This window comes from Dacryopinax primogenitus (assembly GCF_000292625.1).
Source record: "Dacryopinax primogenitus strain DJM-731 SS1 chromosome Unknown DACRYscaffold_1, whole genome shotgun sequence".
Classification (NCBI taxonomy): domain Eukaryota; kingdom Fungi; phylum Basidiomycota; class Dacrymycetes; order Dacrymycetales; family Dacrymycetaceae; genus Dacryopinax; species Dacryopinax primogenitus.
The window spans coordinates 153,876-178,143 of record NW_024467198.1 but is presented as its reverse complement, the minus strand read 5'-3'; the positions used below and the strand labels follow the sequence as shown (position 1 = coordinate 178,143).

At 52.8% G+C, this 24,268-nt stretch overlaps 10 protein-coding genes across 10 annotated transcripts; 4 read left to right on the top strand and 6 right to left on the bottom strand.

Moving 5' to 3' along the window:
• Window positions 1-9: 9 nt before the first annotated feature.
• On the top strand, window positions 10-1,995 carry DACRYDRAFT_45330 (thioredoxin-like protein; the record flags this gene model as incomplete). Its single annotated transcript, XM_040774635.1, has 9 exons — window positions 10-161; window positions 213-352; window positions 412-691; window positions 738-766; window positions 818-941; window positions 988-1,074; window positions 1,123-1,225; window positions 1,277-1,768; window positions 1,819-1,995. 9 exons carry the CDS (start codon window positions 10-12, stop codon window positions 1,993-1,995), a joined length of 1,584 nt encoding a protein of 527 aa, XP_040632879.1.
• A 386-nt stretch (window positions 1,996-2,381) lies between these two features.
• On the top strand, window positions 2,382-4,027 carry DACRYDRAFT_112795 (uncharacterized protein; the record flags this gene model as incomplete). Its single annotated transcript, XM_040769515.1, has 6 exons — window positions 2,382-2,629; window positions 2,680-2,741; window positions 2,791-2,854; window positions 2,906-3,184; window positions 3,232-3,820; window positions 3,872-4,027. Coding segments are annotated over 6 exons (1,398 nt in total), but the record flags the coding sequence as incomplete, so codon positions are not given.
• A 71-nt stretch (window positions 4,028-4,098) lies between these two features.
• DACRYDRAFT_19320 (uncharacterized protein) lies at window positions 4,099-6,581 on the bottom strand. The gene is made up of 8 exons (XM_040771451.1): window positions 6,341-6,581; window positions 6,185-6,290; window positions 5,964-6,131; window positions 5,328-5,914; window positions 4,957-5,277; window positions 4,668-4,903; window positions 4,385-4,615; window positions 4,099-4,334 (listed from the first exon to the last, which is right to left on the bottom strand). The coding sequence occupies exons 1-8, from the start codon at window positions 6,447-6,449 to the stop codon at window positions 4,113-4,115; spliced, it is 1,980 nt and encodes a 659-aa protein (XP_040632877.1). The 5' UTR covers window positions 6,450-6,581; the 3' UTR covers window positions 4,099-4,112.
• A 119-nt stretch (window positions 6,582-6,700) lies between these two features.
• DACRYDRAFT_19319 (RNA-binding domain-containing protein) lies at window positions 6,701-8,616 on the bottom strand. Its single transcript, XM_040771450.1, has 2 exons — window positions 8,380-8,616; window positions 6,701-8,326 (listed from the first exon to the last, which is right to left on the bottom strand). Exons 1-2 carry the CDS (start codon window positions 8,578-8,580, stop codon window positions 6,902-6,904), a joined length of 1,626 nt encoding a protein of 541 aa, XP_040632876.1. The 5' UTR covers window positions 8,581-8,616; the 3' UTR covers window positions 6,701-6,901.
• A 382-nt stretch (window positions 8,617-8,998) lies between these two features.
• DACRYDRAFT_44769 (uncharacterized protein) lies at window positions 8,999-9,920 on the bottom strand (the record flags this gene model as incomplete). The annotated part of the gene is made up of 4 exons (XM_040774607.1): window positions 8,999-9,133; window positions 9,196-9,276; window positions 9,325-9,604; window positions 9,655-9,920. 4 exons carry the CDS (start codon window positions 9,918-9,920, stop codon window positions 8,999-9,001), a joined length of 762 nt encoding a protein of 253 aa, XP_040632875.1.
• An 821-nt stretch (window positions 9,921-10,741) lies between these two features.
• On the bottom strand, window positions 10,742-12,727 carry DACRYDRAFT_85841 (uncharacterized protein; the record flags this gene model as incomplete). Its single annotated transcript, XM_040776747.1, has 8 exons — window positions 10,742-11,031; window positions 11,079-11,209; window positions 11,259-11,777; window positions 11,827-12,002; window positions 12,052-12,177; window positions 12,224-12,385; window positions 12,436-12,512; window positions 12,562-12,727. The coding sequence occupies 8 exons, from the start codon at window positions 12,725-12,727 to the stop codon at window positions 10,742-10,744; spliced, it is 1,647 nt and encodes a 548-aa protein (XP_040632874.1).
• A 2,980-nt stretch (window positions 12,728-15,707) lies between these two features.
• On the top strand, window positions 15,708-16,697 carry DACRYDRAFT_97632 (uncharacterized protein; the record flags this gene model as incomplete). The annotated part of the gene is made up of 3 exons (XM_040777469.1): window positions 15,708-16,162; window positions 16,220-16,322; window positions 16,374-16,697. 3 exons carry the CDS (start codon window positions 15,708-15,710, stop codon window positions 16,695-16,697), a joined length of 882 nt encoding a protein of 293 aa, XP_040632873.1.
• A 287-nt stretch (window positions 16,698-16,984) lies between these two features.
• On the top strand, window positions 16,985-18,776 carry DACRYDRAFT_102937 (FAD/NADP-binding domain-containing protein; the record flags this gene model as incomplete). Its single annotated transcript, XM_040767689.1, has 4 exons — window positions 16,985-17,052; window positions 17,105-17,781; window positions 17,834-18,331; window positions 18,397-18,776. The coding sequence occupies 4 exons, from the start codon at window positions 16,985-16,987 to the stop codon at window positions 18,774-18,776; spliced, it is 1,623 nt and encodes a 540-aa protein (XP_040632872.1).
• Window positions 18,777-18,791: 15 nt separating this feature from the next.
• Window positions 18,792-20,118, bottom strand: DACRYDRAFT_44844 (mannos-6-phosphate isomerase; the record flags this gene model as incomplete). The annotated part of the gene is made up of 3 exons (XM_040774610.1): window positions 18,792-19,210; window positions 19,257-19,680; window positions 19,735-20,118. The coding sequence occupies 3 exons, from the start codon at window positions 20,116-20,118 to the stop codon at window positions 18,792-18,794; spliced, it is 1,227 nt and encodes a 408-aa protein (XP_040632871.1).
• A 332-nt stretch (window positions 20,119-20,450) lies between these two features.
• Window positions 20,451-24,171, bottom strand: DACRYDRAFT_73196 (TPR-like protein). Its single transcript, XM_040775997.1, has 6 exons — window positions 23,928-24,171; window positions 23,638-23,877; window positions 22,854-23,585; window positions 22,214-22,804; window positions 21,584-22,161; window positions 20,451-21,533 (listed from the first exon to the last, which is right to left on the bottom strand). The coding sequence occupies exons 1-6, from the start codon at window positions 24,133-24,135 to the stop codon at window positions 20,481-20,483; spliced, it is 3,402 nt and encodes a 1,133-aa protein (XP_040632870.1). The 5' UTR covers window positions 24,136-24,171; the 3' UTR covers window positions 20,451-20,480.
• Between the last annotated feature and the right edge of the window lie 97 nt (window positions 24,172-24,268).

Sequence of the window (24,268 nt, the reverse complement as noted above, 5' to 3'; positions counted from 1 at the left end):
CCTAGCGCCATGATAATCTTCTCTGTATGGGGAGCTGTTCCCTTATCCACCGCACTCCTTTTCACTTTCTCACTCGTATCTGCCGTTCCCATTGCTGCGCAAGCTGAATGGCCTCAGCTCACGGATTCCACGTTCTCGTCATCCCTCTCCCGCGGTCTATGGTGTGGAGTTTGCTGCGGTGTATCCATTGGTGGCACTGAACTTTTTGATAGGTTTGTTGAATTTTTCAGTCCTCAGTGCAGTCATTGTAAGAAGTTTGCTCCCACATGGGAAGCGTTGGTTGTCGCAAAGACGAAGCAATGGGGCCCGTACGGATTCTTCATGGCCCAGGTCAACTGTCTAGCGCAAGGAGGTGCGCAGGTTTACTTAAATCCTCTATTATTTTGGTGGAAGCTGAAGCGCAATGTCTAGACCTTTGTGATGCGAATGGTGTCGAGGCCTATCCAACACTGAAACTATTCCGTGATGGCGTCGAAGTCAAGAAGTTCTCAGGGAAGCGGTCTTTTGAGAATGTATCAGACTTCATTGATGCCAACACCCGTGAAATCCTCCTCCAAAAAGACGCTGTCACCCGGCTAGCTTTGGGTGAAGTACCCAATCCAACAGGAGAAGTTTTAGTCCTAGATCCCGAATCATTAGACGCACACAAGTCGAAGGGAATACCCATGTTTGTCAAGTTCTATGCTCCATGGTATGGGACAATTTCGCTCAATGAACTCATTGCTAATCCTTCTTAGGTGCTCACATTGCAAGCATCTCGCTCCAAGTATGTGCAGGTACTTGTCATATCCTACATGTTCTGAGCACGTTCGAACAGAGTGGATAGAACTTGCCGAAGCGGTGAAAGGTATCCTTTTGATAGCTGAATTTAATTGTGAGGCCAATAAGGCTGCCTGCAAGAAGGAAGGTGTTCCTGGATTCCCTCAGTTGGTCTTGTTAGTGTCTCTCGCGTTGCGTAAGCAACTGTCACCTAACCTTCTGGGGTAGTTTCCAAGGGGGGGAGAAAACCGAATACCGTGGGAAGAGAGAGCTGGCATCTATGCAGGATTGGGCGACGAATGCTGTATCTGCGAGGTGAGTGCTAGACTTCCTTGACTGATGAAGGCTTACAGATATCAGCAGTGGCGTATCTGATGTTGGCCTGCGTGAAGTTGAGGCATTGTTGGGGAGACAGCCCGTCTTTTTCCTATACATGCATACCCTAATGTCAAATCGTGAAGAAGTCGTGAGTTTCAGTTACTTCTCCCAAGGAGTCGCGCATGACCATGCCAATTAGGAAGAGGTCCAACGTACTGCTCAGGTCTTGCTTGGCACACCGCCCTTTTATAAAACGCGAGACCCGGACGTATATAATCTTCTCGGTGTGGATCCCAATCGCGGCCCGGCTTTGGTCGCAGTGAAGGATCATGAGCCTAGAGCCGTGGCGACATTTTCGTTATCTGTCCCCTATGAGCGCGAGTCTACTGTAGCATGGCTGCAATCGCAGAAATTGGCAACTTTGGCAGAACTCAATACGCACAACTTCGACGAGGTGATGAGAAATCCTTCGAAGCCGATCGTCGTTTTGGGCGCCTTCGATGGAAGTACGTCGCAGGACCAAGCGGTTCTTTTGCAGATCTCCAGGGAATGGCGAGACCGCGATACAAAGGTCTTCAATCGACCGGTGGTCTTCGTCTGGATGGATAAGACGAAGTGGACTAAATGGTTGAAGAGCATGTACGGTATCAAAGTCACCAGTGGAGCGGCCGTTGTTATCTCGGATCATAGCGTGAGAGTGATCGCCACACTCCGTTTTGATGAAACTCACAGTTTTCCCAGGTTCTCAGATATTATGATCGTGATGCGACTGGTCAAAAAATTTCCCTGAACCAGCAGAGTATTTTTTCTGCCCTCGATGGTATCGATCGGGGCACGGTGAGCAGCAAGCATTCAGAGAATCTCGCCGAGCGCACCATTCGAGTGAGTGGTTTTCGCTCGTTCGTTTCATGTTCTTAAACAATGTCCACACTGTCTAGAGCATGAACAATGGACTGGAGTCCCTTGGTGTAGGTCTCTTTGTGTGCGTCTCGAGAGTATTCCAAACTTAACTGTTTTTTTTAGCGATGGGCGACTTCTCATCCTTTCTACGCTGGTGGCGTAGTGCTTGTGTTATTCATAGGCTTGATCTGGGTCGTACGGCAATTCATCCTATCAGAACTAGCCCCTGTTGGTTCATATCCTAACGGATATCACAAGCCTGAAGGTCGGCTTGACTAAACAGTAGCATCCTTGTATATCCCATTTAGAAATGATACTTGACGACGTAATGTAATCTACCTTGGAGGCTGTGCCCATTCTTGTGAAGGTCCCTGAATTGTAGGACTGCATGTGTCTGTACTTCGATGAGTTCGCCAACCCGGGTGAAGGTCATCACTCACGCGCCTCTTCCTCTCGTAAGGGTATGGTTCGAGGTATCCACCGCGGTTTTGAGGGGGGCCACTGTTCGGGACCTCAAAGAAGAGCTTTGCCAGAGCATACCTGCTCTCGCAGATGGAGGATTGTCAGCAACCAACATAACCCTCGAGATCGACGAATTCGAACTGCTGGATGAAAGTGGTGTCTCAGTAATTCAGAATGAAGATCTTTTAAGGTGAGGGTAATGTGGCATCAGATTGCATGCCTTGGCTGATGCCGTGGTAGCATCAAAGCGAAATCACCTCCGCACAGCATCGGGCTGCCTAAGAGACGGCGAGAGGCTGTTGGTACACGCCATGGCCTACGGATACTGCCCTGCATGCTGATGCCTTCCAGACTATTTTCCATTTCAAGCAAAGAGACGTAGAGTTGACGGAGTGTTCGAGACAAACCCTCCTCGGTACGTTCGGAATTCTTGTTGTACACCAACCCTAACCTGTCACAAATAAAGATTGCAAAATTCTCCTGCCAACACAGGTGACGTGTCGTCATCAACCCCAAGCAAAACTACCGATGAAGACTCTTCATCTTCTGGTGATGTGTCCGAGGAGGAGAACGAAGAAGAAAATGAAAGTCAGTCCACGAGTAGCACGTCGACGCAGGATTCTTCGGAGTTTTCCAAATCGACTTCTGCAGCAGTGGATGTTGAAAGCGGGGCGCTCTCTAATATTTCAGAGATGGCCGTGCAATTGAATGGCCCTCCACCCCATGCGATTCAATTTTCTCCCATGTACGCCGTCACACTAAGGATCACGGGTTTTGCTAAATTCATACTAGAGCTCATGAATCCACAAGGACACAAACCGCAAGACCAGTGCCACCCGGTGAGGGCAAACCCTCAACTCATGCTCGAAATGTCAGACGCCGCAAACGACAAGCTCTCTTGAAGGCTGGTTCAACTATAACTCCACACGAGGAATCCACGCCGACCTTGGCACCAGAATCACTGCATCAGGGTGGTAATGAACAACATCTTGATGGCCTTCCCTACGATACGCCGCCGCCGGAACCCTTACCAGTTTTCAGTGCCATGGCGGCGTTGACACTCCCCTCAAAACTGACAAATAAGAACAAGCGAAAAGGTTTTAAGAAGTCCATGGACGGGAAGGCGGGGCAGAAGATAATATTTGGGAGTCCCTCAAGGCATCATCGACTGATTCCTCCCTCTGAAAAAGGGGATATCCCTCATAACATGTTCATCACCAGTGTGGATTGTTCGGCACGGGAAACAATATCAATGGAAATGATCGACCATGCGACCATTCTATCTTCCTCTGACTGGGACCGAATAGAGGGGAAGTTCGATTCCTATGAGAAAGTTTCTTCACTCACAGACCTTACGACTGGAGATGTGGTGGCATGGCAAGTATGGATCCCCGTAAGAGCCGCATGATCGAGCCAGCTGACTTCTCACTAGGCGCTCGCTCTGAACCAGCGTACTTGCAGCCCTGAGGTTATGCTCCATCTTGCTACGGTAGTCGCAGTCTCCAGACAAGAGGAGAACACATGTACGGTATCATTCCTACAGAGACCGGAAAAGCGTAGCCATGATGAAGAAGATGACGCAAGCATGCTAATAGAGGTACCGGTGGAGGAAGTATTTGATGCAGTTGCCGTATTGCAATCAGGGTGGAGACGAATAGTATTATAATACAGGATTAGTCGCTATCGCTGTCGGTACTGTCATCGTCGCTGTCATCATCCGTACCGCTTTCTTCATCCTCTTCCTCATTATCATCGCCATGGATCGGCGAGGGCTTAACGCGACCACCCTTCATCGCGGCAAGCTGTCCCTCAAGCGTATCCTCATCCGGATCAGATATCTCATCATCCTCAGCATCAGCGTCGGCACCAAGAACAGCCGGATCCACCACTTGTAGCTATGTAAACCAGTCAGGCACGCACCAGCTCTGGAGGAAAGTGTACAGACCTTCACATCCCTCACTGCATCTTCTCCAATATACGTATCACTCATAATGTGCACGGTGAATGGATAAATGGCGACTTGTGGTGGAGCCTGGAACTGGATCTTGTACATGCGATAGTTGTGAGATGGCCGGCTCTCGTCTGATAAAGGGATATTGGTGATGCGGATGGGGGGCACAACCACACGGTCTGTTCTTCGATCACCGATGAAAATCCACCAAGATGGTCTCCGAGCCTGCGTAAGCTAGTGAGATGTGGCCCACAAGTAGAACAGCCATAAAACTGACATCAGGCCATCTTGGGGCGTGCGCTAAACCGGGCGTCACGGCCCCTTTTGGAAGATCTTCGGCCTCCTTCCGCGACAACAAAAACGCGGTCTCGCTATCGTTACTGAGCTTGGACGTGTCCAAATCCCTGGAATCAGCCTGGTCACTGGGTCCTTCTAATATTTCAAGCGGCTGCAATCGAAGCTTGAGGACCAAGTGAACAATTGCGCCAGGTGTGACCACCTTCTCATCAATAACTGTTCCGAAAATTATGAGAATATACAAGAATCTTCAGCAGGATTAGACATACCTTTGAAGTATGCATCTACCACCTCTAGTCTCCCCCACTTGCTAAAGGCCTTTTTTGCCAGCTCTAATCGCTCATCGCCATTTCTCTTCCACAGCCTCAAACGAGTCTCCAATCCCTCCGGTATATCCTCCGCAACTTCCTCGATCTTAATGAGGGGTAACTGCTTCAAGACTTCATTTGGCAAGCCTGGAATGACCGCCTGAGCCAACACGGCGTGTAGCTGCATGACTTTAACCGAGAGGGCGAGCCAATTGTGAGAAAGCGCAATGGAAAGCATGGATTTGAGCATATCCCGCGTTGTTAGCAAGAGGTCGTCTTGCTCTTTAGAAGAATATGAGCTCTTGCTCTTGATGATGGGGGGAAAGACATACCATGTCGAAGCGAGGCGTCCACCAGAGGCAAGCGTAAGAGGTGCGCCCATAAAAGTGCGGTTGCTCGCCTCGTGCTGGCCCGATCGAACACTCCGGCTGGCACCCATTCTGGCACCTTCTCTCGCACGATCTTGACCAACCCATCCAGAGTCTCATTGGCGTGGGGTGACCGACGGTGCGGCGGCGTCTCCAGCTCCCATGCATGACCCAAAAGCTCGACGAGTGTCGCATACTCAGTGGAGTTGCGCAAGTTCTTGAAGAATACTGTTGCAGTCGCGCCCTGAACGTGATCCTTTGTATACCGGCGGGAACTGAACCACCACCGGCCGACCATGAAGGGCAGGCCGACCCCAAACAAAACACCATAGGTGGCCAGCACCCATATATTGTTCTGCCCCTCGACGATCCACTTTGGAATGGCGATGCCGACGCTGTATTCTTGCTTCCCATCGGGATGACCATACAGCTCAAGATTGCGCCGGACAGTCTCGTCTGTCAATGATTTATAGGCTTTGGTCAGCTCTACGAACTTCTCTTGTACCATCTCAATCGTCTCGTTCACGGCAAGCTTGACCTTATCCGGGTGACTACAGGAAGAATTAGGTACGCGCTCAAGAACACTTGAATTGAACCCACAATTTCAGGGACAGTCTCTTGTAATGTCTCTTGATGTCGTGCTCACTGCTTCCAGTTCGAATACCAAGAATAGCGAACGGGTCGTAGATCGACGTGTCAATCTCTAAGGTAGCAACTTTGTACAGCGTGTACACAAATGCGCTCCATAATGCGAGTGTAATGAGAGCCCTTAATATAGATTAATTCAAGGCATCGCAGGGGGGACTGGGTCAGCTGCTTACTTGGGGCCAACCCGCAGACTGAGCAAGGACTTTTGTTTACGTTTGTGTATACGCAGTTGGTTCGCACTGCACTCTACGCAAGGGCAGGAGTCATAATGCGCCTTTCCTAAATTATCTTGAGTACTTGAGAACACATTAATAGATAAGACCACTGACCTTTACTCGGTACGAACGAGTACGTGAGGGGTGCGAGTACGACAGCGAGAAAGGTGAGCACAAGGAAGTAAGCCATGCTCCCCGACTCGTCGTAGGAGTACTGAGCCATAGCGGACTAAAGGATGGAGGAATATCGCTCAAGTATAAGTGCTGAGAGAGAGGAAGACGTAAAGGAGCGAGAGTACGAGGGGAGAGTATATGCGCCTCGTATAAGATGCAGCGCCGGAATTTTGAGAAATTGGTAACGTGTAATGTAAGGGGTTAAACGCTATGCAAGCAACGTGGAAGAAGCTATTGTCTTACATCCGATAATAGCTCTTGTTATCGCCGACGGTCACACGACATCAAACAATTAGCATCCAATCAACAAGAATAGTCTGTAACTAGTAGTCAAAAAAAAGAGATTGGCCATATAGAAGCATGCGGGGCCTTTTGTACCGAGGAGAAACCCAGACAGTTTCAAGCGCGACAACAAACAAAATCATAATCGAGCTAGTAGGGCGCGAGACCAGTCATAGAGAAATGAACCCCCTCTATCCACGGTCGACCGGAGCGTAGCGCTCAGTCAAACGAGATTTTCTTCCCCTCCGATGCAGCGAAAGCACCGCTCCGGACATTGCCACGACCTCTGCCCCCACCACGGCCCCGGTCACCACCACGGAACCCGCCACGACCACGACCACGGTCATTGAAGCCACCACGCCCACCACCCCTACCACCGCGGTCACCGCCAAAGCCACCACGTCCGCCACGACCACCGCGACCACCGAAACCGCCAGAGTTATCCCTCGGCTGGGAGTAGTCTAAGCGAACGGGGCGGCCACCAATCTCGAGACCTTCCTTCCCAGCTTCAAAAGCGGCAGTCGCTCCGGCTTGGTCCTCGAACTCGACGTAGGCAAAGCCCTTGGGTTGACCGGTTTCACGGTCTGTCGGCAGACGCACACTACGCACTGCACCATAGTCGGCAAACGTCTGCCACAGAGCATCCTCGTCAGCCGAGAAGGCCACATTTCCAACGAAAATCGTCTGCGACGGCTCAGAGGGTGTATCACCGAATTTGGCAGCGCGTGCCTGGGTGTTCCGGGGGTTGGATTCAGTTTTGTCTACTGCGATGGCTCGACCATCGACTTCCTTGCCCTGCATGGTCTCAAGTGCCTTGGCCACGGCATCGGAAGTTGAGAAGTCGATAAAGCCGAACCCGCGAGAGCGGCCACTCTGTCGGTCGAGTTGAACACGAACGGACACGATCTCGCCACACTCCTCAAATTCGGTCTTCAACCAATCATCGTCAACGTTCCAGGAGAGGTTCTTTACGATGATCGTCTTGGAATCGCCAGCATCGGCAGCCGCTGCGCCAGCTGTCTGATCAGCCTTTGTCTTGGCGGCCTTCTTCGGAATGACAGGCTCCTCTTCGGCCTTACGCTTGCCGGTCTTGGGTGCAGCTGCCTCCTCCGTTTCCTCGTCTTCATCGTCCTCATCGCTCGACTCATCATCCTCATCAACATCCATTTTTGCGGCTGACTTGGGCGATTCTTCATCATCGTCATCATCTTCATCACTCTCCTCCTCAGCGACAGGCGCGGCCTTGCCGTTTGTCTTTGCCGCAGGCTCCTCATCATCGCTGGAATCGCTATCCTCGTCATCCTCAGGGGAAACAGGGGCTGCGCCATTTGTCTTTGGGGCGACGGATTTCGGTTCCTCATCGTCAGTCTCATCTGATGATGACTCCTCATCGGAAGACTCGTCCGCAACAGCTGGCTTGGGTTGCTCTTCCTCCTCGCTGTCATCTTCATCAGAGTCATCCTCGGAGCTTTCCTCGGCCTTCTTGCCGACAGGCACAGGCGGCTTGACCTGTTGAGCTTTCGATGCCTCATCCTCGGATGTTTTGTCTTCTTCATCGGAAGACTCCTCTTCGGACGACTCCTTTGCAGGACCAGGAGGGGGAGGGGCTGCAGCCTTCTTGCTCTTCTTTTCCTTCTTGTCAGGCTTTTTAAGCAAACAGTGAGCACACGACCAACTTTACAGAGGGAACAACATACAACAGCGGTGGTGGCGGCATCAGCTTTTGCTTTTGCGAGAATTTCTTTGGCAGAAAGCGGCACCTTGTTGACGTCGGTCTTGGGCTGCTTGCCCGGCTTTGCAGGCTTAGTTTCCTTTGCGGCTTTCACCGGTGCAGCAGCTGGCTTTGCAGCCACCTTGGTCTCCTTCTTCGCTTTCTTAGCTTGTGCGTCTTTAGCCATTGCGATGAGAGGGAGATGGAAGGAGAGGTAAGAGAGAGAGAGATAAAAGGCGAAAAGGGTAAAGAAAGTTGAAAGGAGGCGGTCAGGACCCGTTTACTTTTTTTGACTGAACTTCGTAGGCAAATTTCAATGGAGGCAAAATTAATCCACAAGCCGCGTTCAGCGGGCAGGTTTACTTCCGTATACGGAGGCAATTCCTATATTTGACGGGGACTTGGGAGAACGAACTCTTTTCTTTTCATCTACGCTCGAGTGATGAAAAAACAGATCACATTATTTTCAAGCTCAACAGTCCTAAGAGTCTTCGGACTCGCTGTGGAGACATCTTCTGCAATTCTGACGAGCAGATTTCATATTATCATATTTTCTCCCGCATTCTTTACATCCTGTACAAAGCAAGTCTCGACGTTCCCAATACTCAACTCTTGACATCCGCAAACGCGCTGATACCATTGTCGCCCTTGGGTGGATCATGAAGCTCCTCTTTGGTAACCCATTCTCCTGTAATGGGGTGTGGGTAGTGGAAGGGCACGGTGTGTGTGTCCGGCCAGAGCTGGGGGCGCAGAATAAGCCGCTACGTCCTGTTGTGTCATATATTGTGAATGAGATACCCACCCATTTGTCCTCGTACAGCTCATCAGGCCCAAGAGGATCTCCCTGTGCCACAGTCTTGCTGAGGAATGGCACGAATGTCGGCTAGACGACTGTTGAACACCTTCCTTACCGCGAGCCAAATGCACCTACCTTGGTGTGTGCCCATCCGTCCTCGAAAGTAGCATGCCACAGAGCCCTGTAATTCAGAATCTTGATCCTCCACTTCCCGTCCTCCCCACGCGCATACGTATTCTCGTATATCCCGCCCTCCCACCACTGGCGCAAACGCGGCTGGTTCGCAGAGTTAGGATCGATGGCATTATCGTGCGTGCCAGCTTGCATCATCAAGCAGCGCATGCGGGCCTTGGCGGTCTTCCGGTCGGGGGAGACGTCAATGATATCCTGCATCACGGGATGATCAAGAAGGAACCTGTTAAGCCGGTTCAGCACCCTTCCCCCCTCTACAGTCATCCTACGCACCCGAATACAGGCCCATTCCTCCCTCCCACGAACGCCTTCTGGAACCTCTCGATATACAGCCTCCTCGCGCCCGACTTGCCCTTGAACACCCCACCATGGAACTGGACCTCACAGTCCTCAGCAAAGAGGTCAACAACTTGGTTATACAGGCACTTGTCGAGGTAGTAGCCATACGTGTGCTGCAGCTTGCGCACAGCGTTGTGGTCTTCGAGCAGGTTGATACGCGCTTCAAGCGCCGCGAGCCGGTCCTCAGTGTTACTAGCCATCCTTCGACTTATTGGTATGCTCTCTGCGCTAGCCAGGTGGTTCGGTATGGGACAAACACGTAAGCGTGAATGTGGGGTGCACCCATCCGTTGGCCTCTTAATATGCCTCCCAATAGCTGCAGGGAGGATCATACATTGTGCCTCTTACAACTCCTCCAGTACCGTGACCTTGCAGTCCGCCACTTCTCGGCCGCGTGAACGTTATGCTCTCTTCCTTTGCGCGGGAGGAGGGGATGATCGGAGATTAGATTACGCGTTATGCCAGAACGGGGAGGAGGAACGACTGTAGAGCGCGTGCAGGTGTAATAGACGTTACGAGTCGTGCACATGATCAGTATCGTTGGACGACGTGGGGAATCCATTTTCGCGGGTACATGCACAGAAGGCGTGAACAAACGCTCGTCCTACATTCTTCGAACACGGAATGACAGGGTCCGGAGAGAAGGTACGGTACAAGCATATGCGATTAGAGTAGTATTTCAGCTTGGGGTATGTTAGTGCGCTACATGGTAAAGGGGAACAAGACGGGCGATAGGATGCCAGGATACGTATCTGCAGCGATGTGGGGAGTAGCAAGACAAGACACGAAAGGGAATTTGAAGGGGGGAGGGGGTGAAACAACGCATTAAGAATGTAGCAATAAGTATGAAGTCAAGCAATGTTCCAACAAGACGGGAGAGCGAAAGGAACAAGTAAGGGGATCGATCAAAGTTGCCATAGATTGCAGCCCAGCAGCACCGAGGATGACGAAGGAAAGAGGCGGACGAAGAGGCGTGTGCGTGTGTGGTATTGAGAAACGTGAGAGAAGAGAGAGGGAGCGTTCATTCGATTTCCTGGAATCGGCCTTCTTGCTGCGCTGCTCGAACGGGGTTCACCCCGTAGCCTGAGCGCTCAAGCCGGTCGAAGAGGACGAACAGACGCTCTGCCTCTATTTCCTTCTCTTCCTCTGTCATGGGTGTGTTGAAATCTATGATCGGGGCGGTGGATGTGCTTGTGCCCGTGATGGGGTTCACGTCGGAGTCGACGGAGTCCGGTGGTGGGATCATAATTCCCTTGTTGAATAAGAATCCAGCGACGTTTCCGTACCCGATTGCGGCGGCGAGGTGCTCAGCTGTTGGAAGTTAGGACGGGGCACAGCAAGGCAGTCAGGGAACTGACCATTCGAGTCGCACATAGCATATAGAAGCTCCCCCACCGCGTCCTTCAACCGAGACATATGGACAGAAGTGAGCAGCCGTACAAGCCTTCCTAGGAGGTCTGGTCTCCTTTCCAAGGGTGTTGAGCGGTCACTAGGGGCAAGTCAACACACGTTCATTTGGACACTTATCGAAGACGCACAGATCAGGAGGGAGCAAACCCATCCTTGCCCTCATTTTTATCGTATCGTTGCCCGCCACGAGCCGTTGTATGAACAGAGCTAAAGGCGATAGAGCCTCATCGACATTCACATCTTCCTTCTTTGCCATGAGCCGGACCTTGGGATCGTCCGGTTCCGTTATCTGCAAGTCGGAGGAAGGGAAGTAGTGCGCAAGGGCTGTGTTGAGCAGCTCCATGCTCCGCTTGAATGTGTCAGTGCTCTGTTGAGGCGGGGAACGGCGCCCAGTGATGAAGGGATGTCTGTCGGAGGAGATGGAGCGCCGTTGAAGGTAGTTGAGCGCACGCTGGCCAAAGGATTCAGGTGGGTGGTGCGCGTGACCGTTCGGGCTGGAAGGGGAAGACCGGGGAGGGAACAAAAGGGAGCTGAAGGATTCGACGGGGACGTTGAGGAGTACGTGGATAACATGCGTGAGGGGCGCTGTGAGGGGTACTGACGTAGGTGGAAGGCCGTGATAGAGTCGTAAAAGGGTAGGAACAATTCTGGAGAGCAGATCAGCACATGCATCGCCAGATGAATGCGCGCGCATACACTGTAAACTTGTCATCCCAGAGCTCTCCGAGCACCCGATTGCTGCCGCCGGGGGTCTCGTCGACTATACGAGGATATTGTAGTGTCATGTTAAACGTGATCTTGAGCAGATCGGTCATTGCTTCCCGTGTCCATGGGGAAGTGATAGGGAAAGTTTCGAAGATACTTTCCAGGCGCTGTGTAGCTCATCAGTACGTTGATCGGGGGGAGGGAGATGAGACGCACCCGTGAAAGGGTGTCCATAATACGGTAATGATCGACCATCTTTACAATGTAGGGTGTACGAGCGACAGTAATGAGGTATACGATGCGGGCTGCGGGGAAATACATTTCGGGGCTATAATGATCTCTCTGCATATGATGAGCGCGGGGAGCTGGCCTGAACGGTCGGACGCACCTCTAGAATGTCTATGCAAGCATCGGCCCCGCCGATATTGATCCACTCTTGTCTCGCGGACGGGACGAGCAAGAGGGCGTTGGCTACGCAACGCATGGCCTCTGACTGTGCGTCGGTAGGGAGAGAAACGGATTTGACGACTTTGAGGAATGCACGGAGGTTCTGTGACGAGTTTAATGGTGACCTCGAGTAGACGTGAGAGGGAAACACACTTTGGTCTGGCCGAACACCTGAGCACCTTCGGGTACCCGAGCAAGGACCTTCGCAGCCAGCAGAGCCTGGGTTGTCTCTGAAGATCATGTGAGCTCCCCGATGAGAAAGCATGAGTATATGCGCACCCTTCTGACCGATCCTGCCCCTTCCATCTGCGACGTCGTCCAGCAACACCTGTATGAGCAATACCCGATCGCGAGTTCCTGCACCAGCGACGATAGACTGAAGAGCTGCGCTGACTTTTGACCTGTCGTTAGTGCCTAGAGCGGAGTACGATGCAAATGTGGCCATGATTGGGGGTGTGCGCATGGGGTTGTGGGATGTGGGTAGATGGAAGATGGTGGATTATGGATTATGAGGGGATGGGTGTTGTTTGTAATGAGTGGTGGGATGATGGGTTCCGTCTTGCGGTGTGCCTAGTTGGTCGATGAGGAGATGGGGGAGGAGGGTGAGGAGAGAAGAGGATGAGGTGAGCGTCTGAAAAGGGTCCGAGAAGAGGGAGAAAGGGAAGTGTGCTGGAGGATATGGTGGCTGACGGAGTAGCAGAGTGTTCCACTCCTTCCAACGGTGTTTCATTTCCTCTCCTTGTCAACCATTACTTTTTTCATTTTCATTTCTACCCGTTGCTAAGGGCTTACGGGGTCCTTGTCCTTCTTCGCCTCCATTCCGCCCGATTCAAAAAGATCGGCACTCGTCAGGGCACCTTATTCACCCCATATCTGACCACTATTTACGCTTATAATTCATCCATCACCTCATCATTCCAAACCTTACTCAGAATTAAATATCGTCATCACGTTTACTCAGCCTTAACCCATTGTCCATTGTCATCAATCTTCTACATTGTCCCTTCTAGCACTTTTACACACGCTACACGTCGGACTGCCTGACAACTGTCCCGGCACACGGCGCAACACCTCAAAAATCCGTCAGGCGACCCGCTCCCCGGGCCGGCATAGAGACGGCATCTTGCACAGGCGTCAGGCACGTGGCATGACAAGAATGTAATGAAAAGGTCACGTCAGGGGAATGAGTAGCCAGGGTTTTGTACGGAGATTCCTATTCCTCCGGCTGCGTCTGATCCCGACCGAGTGCGACCGGCCCGTCTATGTCCTTTCCTTATCGATGAAGGCGATCGCACGAGATCAAACAATACCGGAACATACAACTTTTCACTCTCCGGTTCTGAACGTCAAGTAAACTTCAGAACATTGATATCTAACAACTTACAGCCCCAAATGTCCCCTACACTCTGCCCGCAACCAATCCGTCACCGCAAGCTTTCGGACTCTTCCCTCTTAGAACAAGTCGCCCCTTCCGCCCATCGGGGCTCACCTAGCAACACCCGCTCTTCGACGCGGCACCCTTCCATTTCTAGCCATTTCCCGAGCGCGTCGGGCCAATCAGCGTCCACGCTGGCCAGGCAACAAGAATCTTAGGAATACGTACCTTATTCTCGACTTTCTCATAACCGTACAGGAACCGCTGCCTGAAGCAGTCCTTTAACCGTGCTGGCCGTCGGTAAGGCACCTAAAAGGCATATCGCTGATACGGCCCGAGCATGCTTTCGTTGGCTCTCTCACGCATTCCGGTATCCTGACCTTTTGAGCTCTGGATTCTTGCCTGGAACGGGTATGCTCCCCGAGCATGGGATCTACCGCTTCCAGCTAGTAAAGCAACGAAGACTCCAAACACGCGCAAAGGGGTTAATGACCGTCGCGGCATCCCGTGGCAAGTTCCGATCTCGGGGATTAGCTCAATCCCGAGCCCGAACGCTGGCGTCCTTAGGCATCGCCTTTCTTGGCCGAGGCTTGGCTTCTTCTGTCTGGGCTACAACAGAACTTGTTTCACGCACTCTGTTAGAACACCCTACAACGCTGCTAGACAGTAAAGGTGTCCGGGCACACGGGCACACAAACAAAGTCGCGCTGTATTGGCTGCAACAGAACTCGTTTCATGTGCTCTGTTCCCGGAAGTATCCTGCAACCCTGCTGCGGGATAGTAATGCTGTCCATGTACACGCGTTCTGCAGGCGCACAAATGAGATAGCACGTTGTTCTTCTCATGGGAGCTCGTGACATTGCCCAGGTGGCGCATGGGCAACATGTGAGTGCTACGTGGTTGTTTCATGTTGCCTGCTTCGCGCTCTGGAAGCACTGTGACATGCGATCTCTTCGTCTTGTCGACACAAAAGGAATATCCGTTTGGACGTTTGTATCACATCGCATCTGGCATGAAGTACTGTAAACATGGGTTTCTATCAGGCGATGATGTACCTTTTTCTTGTTCAATCGTCCAGGCGGCGGGGCAGGTGGCAAACCCCGCCCCAAGACTGAAACGTCGTTTTCCTTTTATGGATCGATGATCTGTGCTTTTCCCTGCATCTAGCAAGCCTTTGTCGGGTGATGTTCCAGTCGCGCGTGGCGCTCGCACGATTGTGGACTTTACACATTGTCCTTTTTTCGAGGGTGTATGCGGACATGTCCAGCAGTGGAGAGACTTTACACATTGGTGCAACCCGAAGATACCATTTGGAATGAATTCTGTCGTGTCCTCACATGAGAATTTTCTGATGACAGGCGCGGTGTGATATAATCAATGACATTGATTCTTGATTGTCTTTCCTCGTGCAGAGTGGAGTGGTGCGTTAATCATTGCCTTTCCCCTGCCAAGGTCCATTAAATGCTTTTTTTTCACTTTATTCGTCCCATCACTGGCTCTTGCTTTCTCCCGGAAATCCGGCTTGTTAATTCTAAATTTATTATTGGATTTTGTTTTGCTCTCCCGAGGCCGATGCCCCTCCTAACCTTGTCAACAGTACGACGGTGGTTCGACATTCCAAAAGATTCAGGGTTCTTCTATGCATGATTTGGTTTATTTTGAAAGCAGACTCAGAGATATGTCGCTACGTTAATCGTGGTCCCGGGGGCCACGCAGCGTTGGAACTACATGTAAACTATTACTGTATTCGAACGAAGCGATTCTTCGAGGTTCTGCCTTTGAGATTTGCGATGAACAGAAGACCCATCACCGATCGTTTCTTTTATATGATACTATTGACCATCTACCTAGTTCGTTGGGATTCAAGGCATGCTCCTAACCAGTCTCTTATTCTTGTCGCCACACCGGATAATCTTCCGAGTAACCTAATTCGCTTCCGCTGCTTCGTATTCAATGCGAACAATGAAATCTTTCAGCGCAACAGTCCCTGACGCCATCTCCGTGCACTCCTCCTCCTTCCTCTCTCCTCCTCCTCCTCCTCTTCCTCAACATGTCCAACCTCTCTCCCTACCCACCAGCAATCCATTCACCCTTTCCTGCTTCTGCCCCGCAAACACCAGGTGCCTCCAGCGCAGACGACTCCAGCGACTCCGAGCCAGACGCATCGGCCCCATTCACCCCATTCACGCCATACACCCCCGGTCCTGATGGGCCTGGTGTCAACTCTCCCGGACGGTCACCTACCACCCCTCGCGAGTTCTTAGGGCTCAAAGGGTCCGAGCGGAGGAGACCGGAAGGCACACTTGGACATGTAGAGCTGCTGCTCGAAGCACTTGCGGAGGAGCTCAATACCCTCCAGACGCGGGCTGAGGCTGTTTATGCACCGAGGAGAGAGGAAGATGGACCGCTGATTCATGCAACTGTCAGGGAGGTGGTGGACAAGCTGCAGCAGCTGGAGGAGGCGGCGCCGGGCTTGGACGAATGGGTACCAATACAGGTGCTTGAGTACGTCTTCTGTCGTCCGGCAGTCTACAACTGAGAAAGTGGACTAACGTACGCTAGGTATCTGGATGAGGGGAGGAATCCGGACGACTACACGCGTACTATGCTCGAGCTCACAGCGGCCGAAAATCAGTTCACGAACGGCAAGGTGCATGCTGTGCACGTACGTCTGCCTCCCTTCCCCTGCGATTTCTGATTGAAACATCATACGTAGTCGTATCTTCAACTATTATCCGCTGGGATAGCGGAAGCCTTTCCAGATATGGCAGAGTTCGTCCCTCCACCTCAGATACCGTTGGACGATATGCCAAGCGCACAGGACGAGGGCGGGATGTCAGGGCAGGAGAAGAGTAAGGAAGTGCGAGAAGTGCCCATTGTGGTGATCGATGAGGCGCCAAAGGTGGAGGATAGCGCTGCACCGAAAGGAGAGCAAGCCGTTCCAGGGATCCCGGTGGATGCAAGCCAAGATTTGGGAGGGCATATCGATGTTGGGATTGAGGAGCCTCTGGCACCGGCGGCACCAACAGCAGGGCAATAGGTGTTTTGGGGACCGTTGTTGTAGCTGGTATATAAACATCTGGGTAGAATTTGTAGTGCAATTGTATACTACTCAATATATATCCGTATTATCTTCTGTGAGATTGGAATACAGCCTGGGGATTGGGCGCTTATCTGAGGGCTGTGCATTGTGTTCAACATGCAAGGCTCTTCTATATCACTTTGCCATTCAATACTCACTTTACAAGGGTATTACCGGCTTGTTTCCCAACACAAACAATCTCGGGATTACAATATATTCTTCTTGGATTAAAGGAATATACGAGGATGGATCTGCCTGAAGTGTTTGATGTTCTCCTACTGGGTACCTCTCTTCCACAAGCAATTCTGGCGGCGTACGTCCTTGCCATTCTCCTCCAACTATAGACTTATCGTATACCAACACAGAGCCCTCTCCGCTCACGGCTTAACAGTTCTCCATGTCGACCCCTCACCACTCTACGGTTCTTACGACGCGACCGTCACACCCTCAGACCTGAACTACCTCTCCTCCCACCCTCCTCCTTACCTTCACAAACCAGCGCTGTGCATCCTTCCCTCTGCCAAACTTGAGCTGGAGAAGCGTGCGAGGGACTATGCTCTCTCTCTACGCCCAGGGCTGGTACGGAGTCATTCGCCTTTGATCGACGTGCTCGTAGGAAGCAGGCTGAGCAAGCAATGTGCGTTCCAACTCGTACAGGGGTTATTCCTCTACACACCTATCCCATCCACGCCTGCATCTGCAACCGAAGGGCAGTCTACCCCACAATCTCAGCAGCCAACAGGAAAAGCAGTCAAAGTCCCTTCATCAAAAGAAGACATCTTCTCCTCCCCTCTTCCCCTGCTCACAAAACGCAAGCTCATGCGCTTCCTCCTCTGGTGCACCGGCACTCCTTCTGGTACACCCTCCGTACCTGGACCAGAACAGGGGCATGGGAGGGGTTTGATTTCGCTTGAGGAACTACCAGAGCTGAGGGGGAAGGAGGACATGCCTCTTGTGCAGTTCTTGCACGAGGTGTTTAGGCTGGACGACGAGGGTGCTAAAGGGCTCACATATGCTGTCGCGCAGCGTGTTCGGGCAACCGGTGCGTGTCGTTTCCCAATAGTTGCTGGCACCACTCACAGAAGCCTTTCCAGACCCAACCCTCCCGGGCCTGCGAGCGATCCGCCAGCACCTCCTGGGCACAGGGCGCTACGGTGCCTCTGCCTACCTGCTCGGACACTACGGTGGGCCCGGCGAGCTCGCTCAACTCTTCTGCCGCATGGCAGCTGTTAGGGGGACACCATATATCCTAGGACATGCGATCGAACAGCTCAAGTTGCCCACTGGTTCTAAGGCCGGGGAAGGGGAAGGGGAGGAGGCGCAAGTGAAGGTAGAGGGGATCGATGAGGTCTTCCGGGCGCGTAAGGTCGTGCTTGAGCCTGCCTTCTTACCTCGGGAACTGGTGAATAACACGAGCTTGGGGATAGCAAGATGCATCGTCATACTGGAGGAGACTATCGTCGCTGAGGAAGAGAACCTGGATACGGCGTTGCTGGTGTTCCCTCCTGGGGCGCTAGGGGAGAGGGGATTGAACAGAGCAGTGACTTGCTTATGGACAGGCGAGGGATCTAAGTCGACGCCTTACGGCCGGTGTACGTCTCTTCCACTTGCCTTCAAGGGTACAAAAGGATCACATTTCTGACTTCTTGGTATCTAGATGCTGTTTACTTGTCCGTACCGCGCAACCCGGGAGAGGAAGAACGTACTGCGAAAGACCTACTCGAACCTTACCTGAAGGCGTTCATCCCATTGACGGGAAGACCAGAGCAAGAGCCGCTCCTGACGTTCTTTTATGATTTCGTGGGCGAAAGATCAACTGTGGGTGCGCGTACTGAAGAGGGCGAAGCTATGCACGTGTTGAGTGGAATTGGGGAAGGACTGGTGGATGGATCAGATCGGGCGGCGGAGCTGGCACAGGAGATGTTCGCCAAGGTCGTCGGGGCAGAAGCAGCGGCAGAGGGGATGTGGGCCGGGTTAGAGGATGCAGTGGACGAGAATGAAGACGATGCGGGTCAGGACGGTGTCGAGGAATGGTGAGGGCTGAGACACACCTCAAGGAGCGACGGCGAAAGCGCGGTAGAGGACCAGCTCTCCCTTGGTGCCTTTGAAGCTGGCATCGACGTCAGCGCCGACGAACCACACTTGGCCTATGCTGATTTCCTGCGTCTTCCCTTCTGCTGCCAATTCACCTGCTCCATCCGTGACGATGATGATGCTCGGCCCGTCGATTGCACCGTAGGCGTCCGTCTCTCCCTCAGCGAGGCGCGTGAGGAGTACGCCGAACTCCTCGATCGGCGGGTCGTACAGCAGGCTGTGCTTCGAATTCCTAAAGGGCTGGGGTGGGAGGAGCTGCTCGCTCGCCGGGGCGGTTTCGTAGGTGAGCATGTTGACCAGGGTGGGCACATCCCGAACTTTGGGCGTCAAGCCCGCACGGACGACGTTATCTGACGTGGCCATGCACTCGATGATGTCTGTACATCTCTTAGCATGTTATATCCCTGATAATCCGATACGTACCTCCATCAATATATGCATGTGGATCGTTCGCCTTGAGGAAGACGGCCTCGCCCGGGTTCAAGTGGACGACATTGAGCACAAACACACACATGATGCCGATGTCTCCCGGGAACTGGCTATCCAAGATAATCGCCAAGTTCTGCACGCCCTTCTCCTCGTCCTTGACGTCGCTTCCCTCCCTGTACCGCTGCACCAGAGCACCGACCCACTTCCTCACCTCGCTCTCGGGGGCCTCCATGAGGCTCTTGAATACCGCCTTGAGCAGGTCTTTCCCGGGCGCGGGGGATGCGAGGAACGCCTCCCGCGCAGGGGCAGCGATGAGGGCGCTGAACTCGGGAACGAGGGTGAGGTTGCGTTGGATGTCATGGGGAGGGAGGAAGCCACAGAATCCTGAAAAGGGAGTGAGTGCAATGGCCATCTCCGGCTGTCCAACACACCATCAGTTTGCGTTCCAAGCTAGCACGTAAGCTGAGCGCACCTTGTGGTTCCCGTCCTTGTACCATTCGGGCTTGTCCCTATGCAGCCTCTGTGCGAGCGCTTTATCCGGGTGCGCCTGGATACTCAGCGCCTTCCTAATAGCAAGCACTTTGAACAAGAACGGCACGTCGTCTCCAAAATGCTGCTGTACGTTCTTCCCCAGCAGCTCGGGGTGGGCACGAATATGCTCGAGCAGCGTCGGGCCAGACGGGAGCACAGAGCTAGGGCAGGAAGGGTGTGTGCCCATCCAGAGCTCGGCGTATGGCGTGGATTCGGAGACGTCTAATCCGGTGAGGGCGGCGAATTCTGCTGCCTTGGAGGATGAACCAAGCTTGCCCCAGTCGTAGGACTGCACACCGGCACGAAGCTGGAAGACGGAGGACATGGTTGATGGTGGTGGTCAGGAGATGAGTTAAAGGGGGTGGGGACGAGGTAGATATATGCGCTGGTCGTTGATCGACGTGGAAGGTGTATGCGTCGATGGATGATGGATGTGCAGCGTATGGTATAGGCTGTCCAACAGTGAGGGGGACGCGACTTTGACGCGACGGTGACATACATTGCAATGTAACGCACGTTCGTATTCTTTTATTTCTACTTTTATTTGTTGATAAAAGTGGAAATCGCAATTGGAAATGCATTGTTATCCGAATTATTTCGAGAAGATGTTAGAGATACAGAAAACACAGCCATAAACACACGGATAACATCAACAACAATACCCAACAACTGCAACCATTTCATCTTCTAATCGCTCATCTCCTCGTCAGAATCGGAGATGGTCGCCTTGCTCTTGATCTTCTTTCGTCGCTTACTCGACGGCTCGTCAACGTCTTCTTCTTCCCTCACAACCCTCTTCTGCCGCGGCTTTTCCTCGGCAGGATACACCTGCTTTTCCTGGGGAGGAGCAGGATGCACATGCTTTTCCTGGGGAGGGGCAGGATGCACATGCTCGTCCTCTTCGCCGCCTGCAGCTGTCGGCTCCGCTGCATCCTCGTTATCCGTAAACAGCGCGTCATCCTCCTCGCTCACGTCCGCCTGGCTCTGGCTCAGTTTGGATTTCTTGGACTTCTTGCTCTTCCTCCCCTCCCCAGCCTCAGTCTCGCTATTCGCACCAGAGCCATTCGCCCCGTTTTGGGGCTTCCGTCTTCGACCCTTCTGGGCCTTGAGTTTGTCGGCTTCCTCCTCCTCGTCCCTCTCCAACTTCACTGCAGCGTTCCACAATTGAACTTCTTCCATCGCCAGTTTCCTCTGCTTGCTCAGCTCCGCAGCAGCCTTCTGGATCTCAGCGATCCGAAGGTCCTCCTCCTCCTGCTTGCGCTTCCTCTCCTCCTCCCGCATAGCCCTTGCAGCCTCGGTCTTCGCCACCACCTCTTGCTCATACGCTTTCTGCGCCTCTACATGCTCCCCACTCTTCCTCAGCACCGTCTCTCCATACCGTCTCCTCTGATCTGGCAAATCCCTCGCAAAAGGCATGACAGTGGATTTGTCCTCCACCAGCGCCGCAAACGTCCCCTGTGCCTCCTGAGCCTGGTCAATCGCCTCCTGCAGCTTTTCCAGCGTTCGCCTGTCCGGCGGCAGGGAGAACAAGAGCTCGGCAAACTTCTGCTGGATAACAGCAATGTCGTATACCGTCGCCTTATCTTCAGGCGCGAGGGCGAGAGCCTTCTTCGCGTAGTCTAGCGCCGTCTCCATGCCCTCACGGTTCTGCTCCAGGTTTGCTTTTGCGTACCAGGCACGGCACAAGTGGAGCAGAACCGCAAAGTCCTTCCCGTTATAGAAGCGTGAAGCAAGCTCGTACTGCGCCCACATGTGAGATACGGTCCTCACCCAGGAAGAAAACCACTCACACTCTCAATCGCCTTTTGGAACTGTTCCAGTGTGTAATAACAATGCCCCATGTTCACAAACACGCTGCCGTTATTGATGCTCTCCCTCACCCGACCAAACACGCCCAGCGCCTCAGCAGCATTCCGTTCCCTCTCACGTGCCTCGTCCGCTCCAGGCACGGGTGCACCTGCCAGGCCGCCCAGTGCATCCTCTGCGATCATGATTGCCAACCCCATGGCGGCGTAAGCACAATTGGGGTCGAGGCTGAGCACTTTGTCGTACGCTTGCGCACAATTCTGGAAATGTTTCCGCCGGACTTTGATCGCCTCGCTTCCAGTGTCCCTGTTCTCTCTCGCAGCAGAGTACAAATCGGCGGCGACAGCAGAGAGTGCGTAAACATCGTGCTTGTCGTAATTGGACAGAGTAAGTTGGGCAAATTTAGAGGATTGACGGGACTGCTTGTGCGAGGCGAGGAAGTAGGTGTAATACGATCGCAGGTCGAGATTGTCTGTCTGAGATTCTAGGGCATCCTTGAGCAGCCCATGTGCCTCATCGATACGACCTTGCTGTTGGTAAACGTGCGCAAGGCGCGCTTTTGCTATGAAAATTGATTGAGCATGCCAATCCTAAAGGGCAAGAGAACAGCTTACCATCGACATATTCTGGATGTCTGCTCAACAACTTCTGGTACGCCTCTTGGGCTTGAGTCTGCTCGCCCAACGCCTCCCAACAACGAGCGAGGTTATACAGTGTAGCGGTTTGCACCATCTCGTTTTCCGGACCTTCTTCCGCCTTTGTTGCGCCAACCAACGCTTCCTGGTACAGGTCTCTGGCCTCTGTACGACCAGTCTCGCCACCGTGGATATGTCTGATGACCGCAAGTGCATTAAGTAGCTTCGGGTCGACACCCTTTTCCGGATCTGCAGTCTCTCGCGCGAGTTCGACAGCACGAGCATATGCCTCGCGCGCTTTGTTCGAGTCCTCCGCTTGCCACAGCTTGGCTACTTCAACCCACAGCTCCGGATCCTCCATACCCTCAGTCTCAACCTCCTTGCCCTTGATGATCCGCGCAGCTCGATCGTACAGCTGGCGAGCGCGGACCTTGCCCGCGTCCTGCTCTACCGGGCTTGCACCTGGCCAGGCTGACGCTTGCAGGGAGGCAAGAGGAAGAAGAGCTTCGATGAGATTTTGATTATCGGATAGCAAGAGTTCATAATCGTGGATTGCGGCGGGTATCTCGTCTGAAATCATAGTCAATATGTGAGCCTGGAAGATCGGAAAAGGACTTACTGGTGAGTATGTGAACCTGGCCCAGTCCAGTCCTGGCCAGCTGGTTTTTTTCGTTCCGATCAACCGATATCCCATACTGCTCAACCGCCTGCGGCAAGTCGCCTCGGAGATGTGCGATACGGCCGAGACGCATGTAGCCGTCTGACACTACGGATCGCAGATCAGCGAATTGAATCGTTCGTTCTGCAGCTTTGACGGCCTGAAAAACGCTCGTCAGAAGATGTATCAGGTCATATTGAGCACGCACTTTATCCCACTCCTTCCTCTCCATGAAGTACGCACTAAGCGCGTCCGCTACAATAGCGCAATGCTTCCCCCTGTCTCTAAAGAGAGCAGCCAAGCCCTTGATACCTTGACTATACGCTCGTGAGCGCTCTCTCTGATCTCGGCGCTTGTCTTTCGCATCGTTGAGCAGACTGAGGCAAATGAGAATCTGTGGCGCAGGGAGGTCGGGGTGAACTTCCAACGATCGCTGCCACGCGCGTCTTGCACGATCCTGATCGCCCAGCGACCAGGCACACAGACCGATGCCAACACGCGGATCGGGGAGCAAATCCGGTGCGTATTTGAGCGCTTCTTGGAAGCTTTTAAGAGCGTCGCGATAGTTCCGGCGAGCGTACTGTATGCGGCCCTTCCCCATGAGAGCGACAGAGTTGTTTTGTTGTTGTTGGAGGATCTCATCGAAGGTACGCCCAGCCGCGTCAATCGCGTTTTCCGCGAGCTGGGAAACAGCTTGAGTAGAGAGTTAGTTGATGCCCGTGGAAATCATAGATCTCCAACCGACCTTTTGACAGCAGCTGAACAACTGACAGCTTGGGAACAACACTGTCCATTCGTGCCATGCTTGTCGCAGCTTCATTGATATAGACGGATTTCTCCTGAACCTTAGAATCGAGTTTGTCTTCCTGCGCGGTGCGCAAAATAAGCTTAGGTGCATCTCTTGCTTTTGCGAGGAGAAAGTTGGCAAGTAGCGGCTGCATTGCCTGCCAGTTTTCATGACCATCCCTGCCTTGCCTTTCGTACACTGATGCAAACTCAGTTTTGTCAAGCCAATACAAACTATAAACCACACACCAGAAATGGCTCTCCGAATAGTGTCCTCTACACGCGCCATGTTCCCCTTCTCCCAGTACTCGATCGCGACCGTTCTCCACATCCAGGCGGCGGATTTGGAGTCCGTGAGAACGACATAGACTTCCTCAGGATCGTCATCAAGATCATCAAGGTCGATATTAATCTCATCGCCATCCAATTGAACACCAAGTATTCGAGGAGCGGCCATGTTGTTCAGTGTGCTGGTTGGTAGCAAACCAAGTTTCGTGGCTAAGGACTAGCTCATGAAGTTCAGGGACGAAGAGTGGCGATAAGAAAGCACATGCAAAGAGGGCTTGCCTCCGGTCCTTAGCGCCGAACAA

Excerpts from the sequence above, each read along its gene's own strand:
- DACRYDRAFT_73196 (XM_040775997.1), bottom strand. The coding sequence starts at position 24,135 with ATGGCCGCTCCTCGAATACTTGGTGTTCAATTGGATGGCGATGAGATT. Across the intron at positions 23,878-23,927 it reads TATTCGGAGAGCCATTTCTG|TGTACGAAAGGCAAGGCAGG; the intron begins GTGTGTGGTTTA and ends AGTTTGCATCAG. Across the intron at positions 23,586-23,637 it reads TGTTCAGCTGCTGTCAAAAG|CTGTTTCCCAGCTCGCGGAA; the intron begins GTCGGTTGGAGA and ends TCTCTACTCAAG.
- DACRYDRAFT_19320 (XM_040771451.1), bottom strand. The coding sequence starts at position 6,449 with ATGGCTCAGTACTCCTACGACGAGTCGGGGAGCATGGCTTACTTCCTT. Across the intron at positions 6,291-6,340 it reads CTCGTTCGTACCGAGTAAAG|GAAAGGCGCATTATGACTCC; the intron begins GTCAGTGGTCTT and ends AAGATAATTTAG. Across the intron at positions 5,915-5,963 it reads AAGAGACTGTCCCTGAAATT|TCACCCGGATAAGGTCAAGC; the intron begins GTGGGTTCAATT and ends TTCTTCCTGTAG.
- DACRYDRAFT_19319 (XM_040771450.1), bottom strand. The coding sequence starts at position 8,580 with ATGGCTAAAGACGCACAAGCTAAGAAAGCGAAGAAGGAGACCAAGGTG. Across the intron at positions 8,327-8,379 it reads ATGCCGCCACCACCGCTGTT|CCTGACAAGAAGGAAAAGAA; the intron begins GTATGTTGTTCC and ends TTGCTTAAAAAG.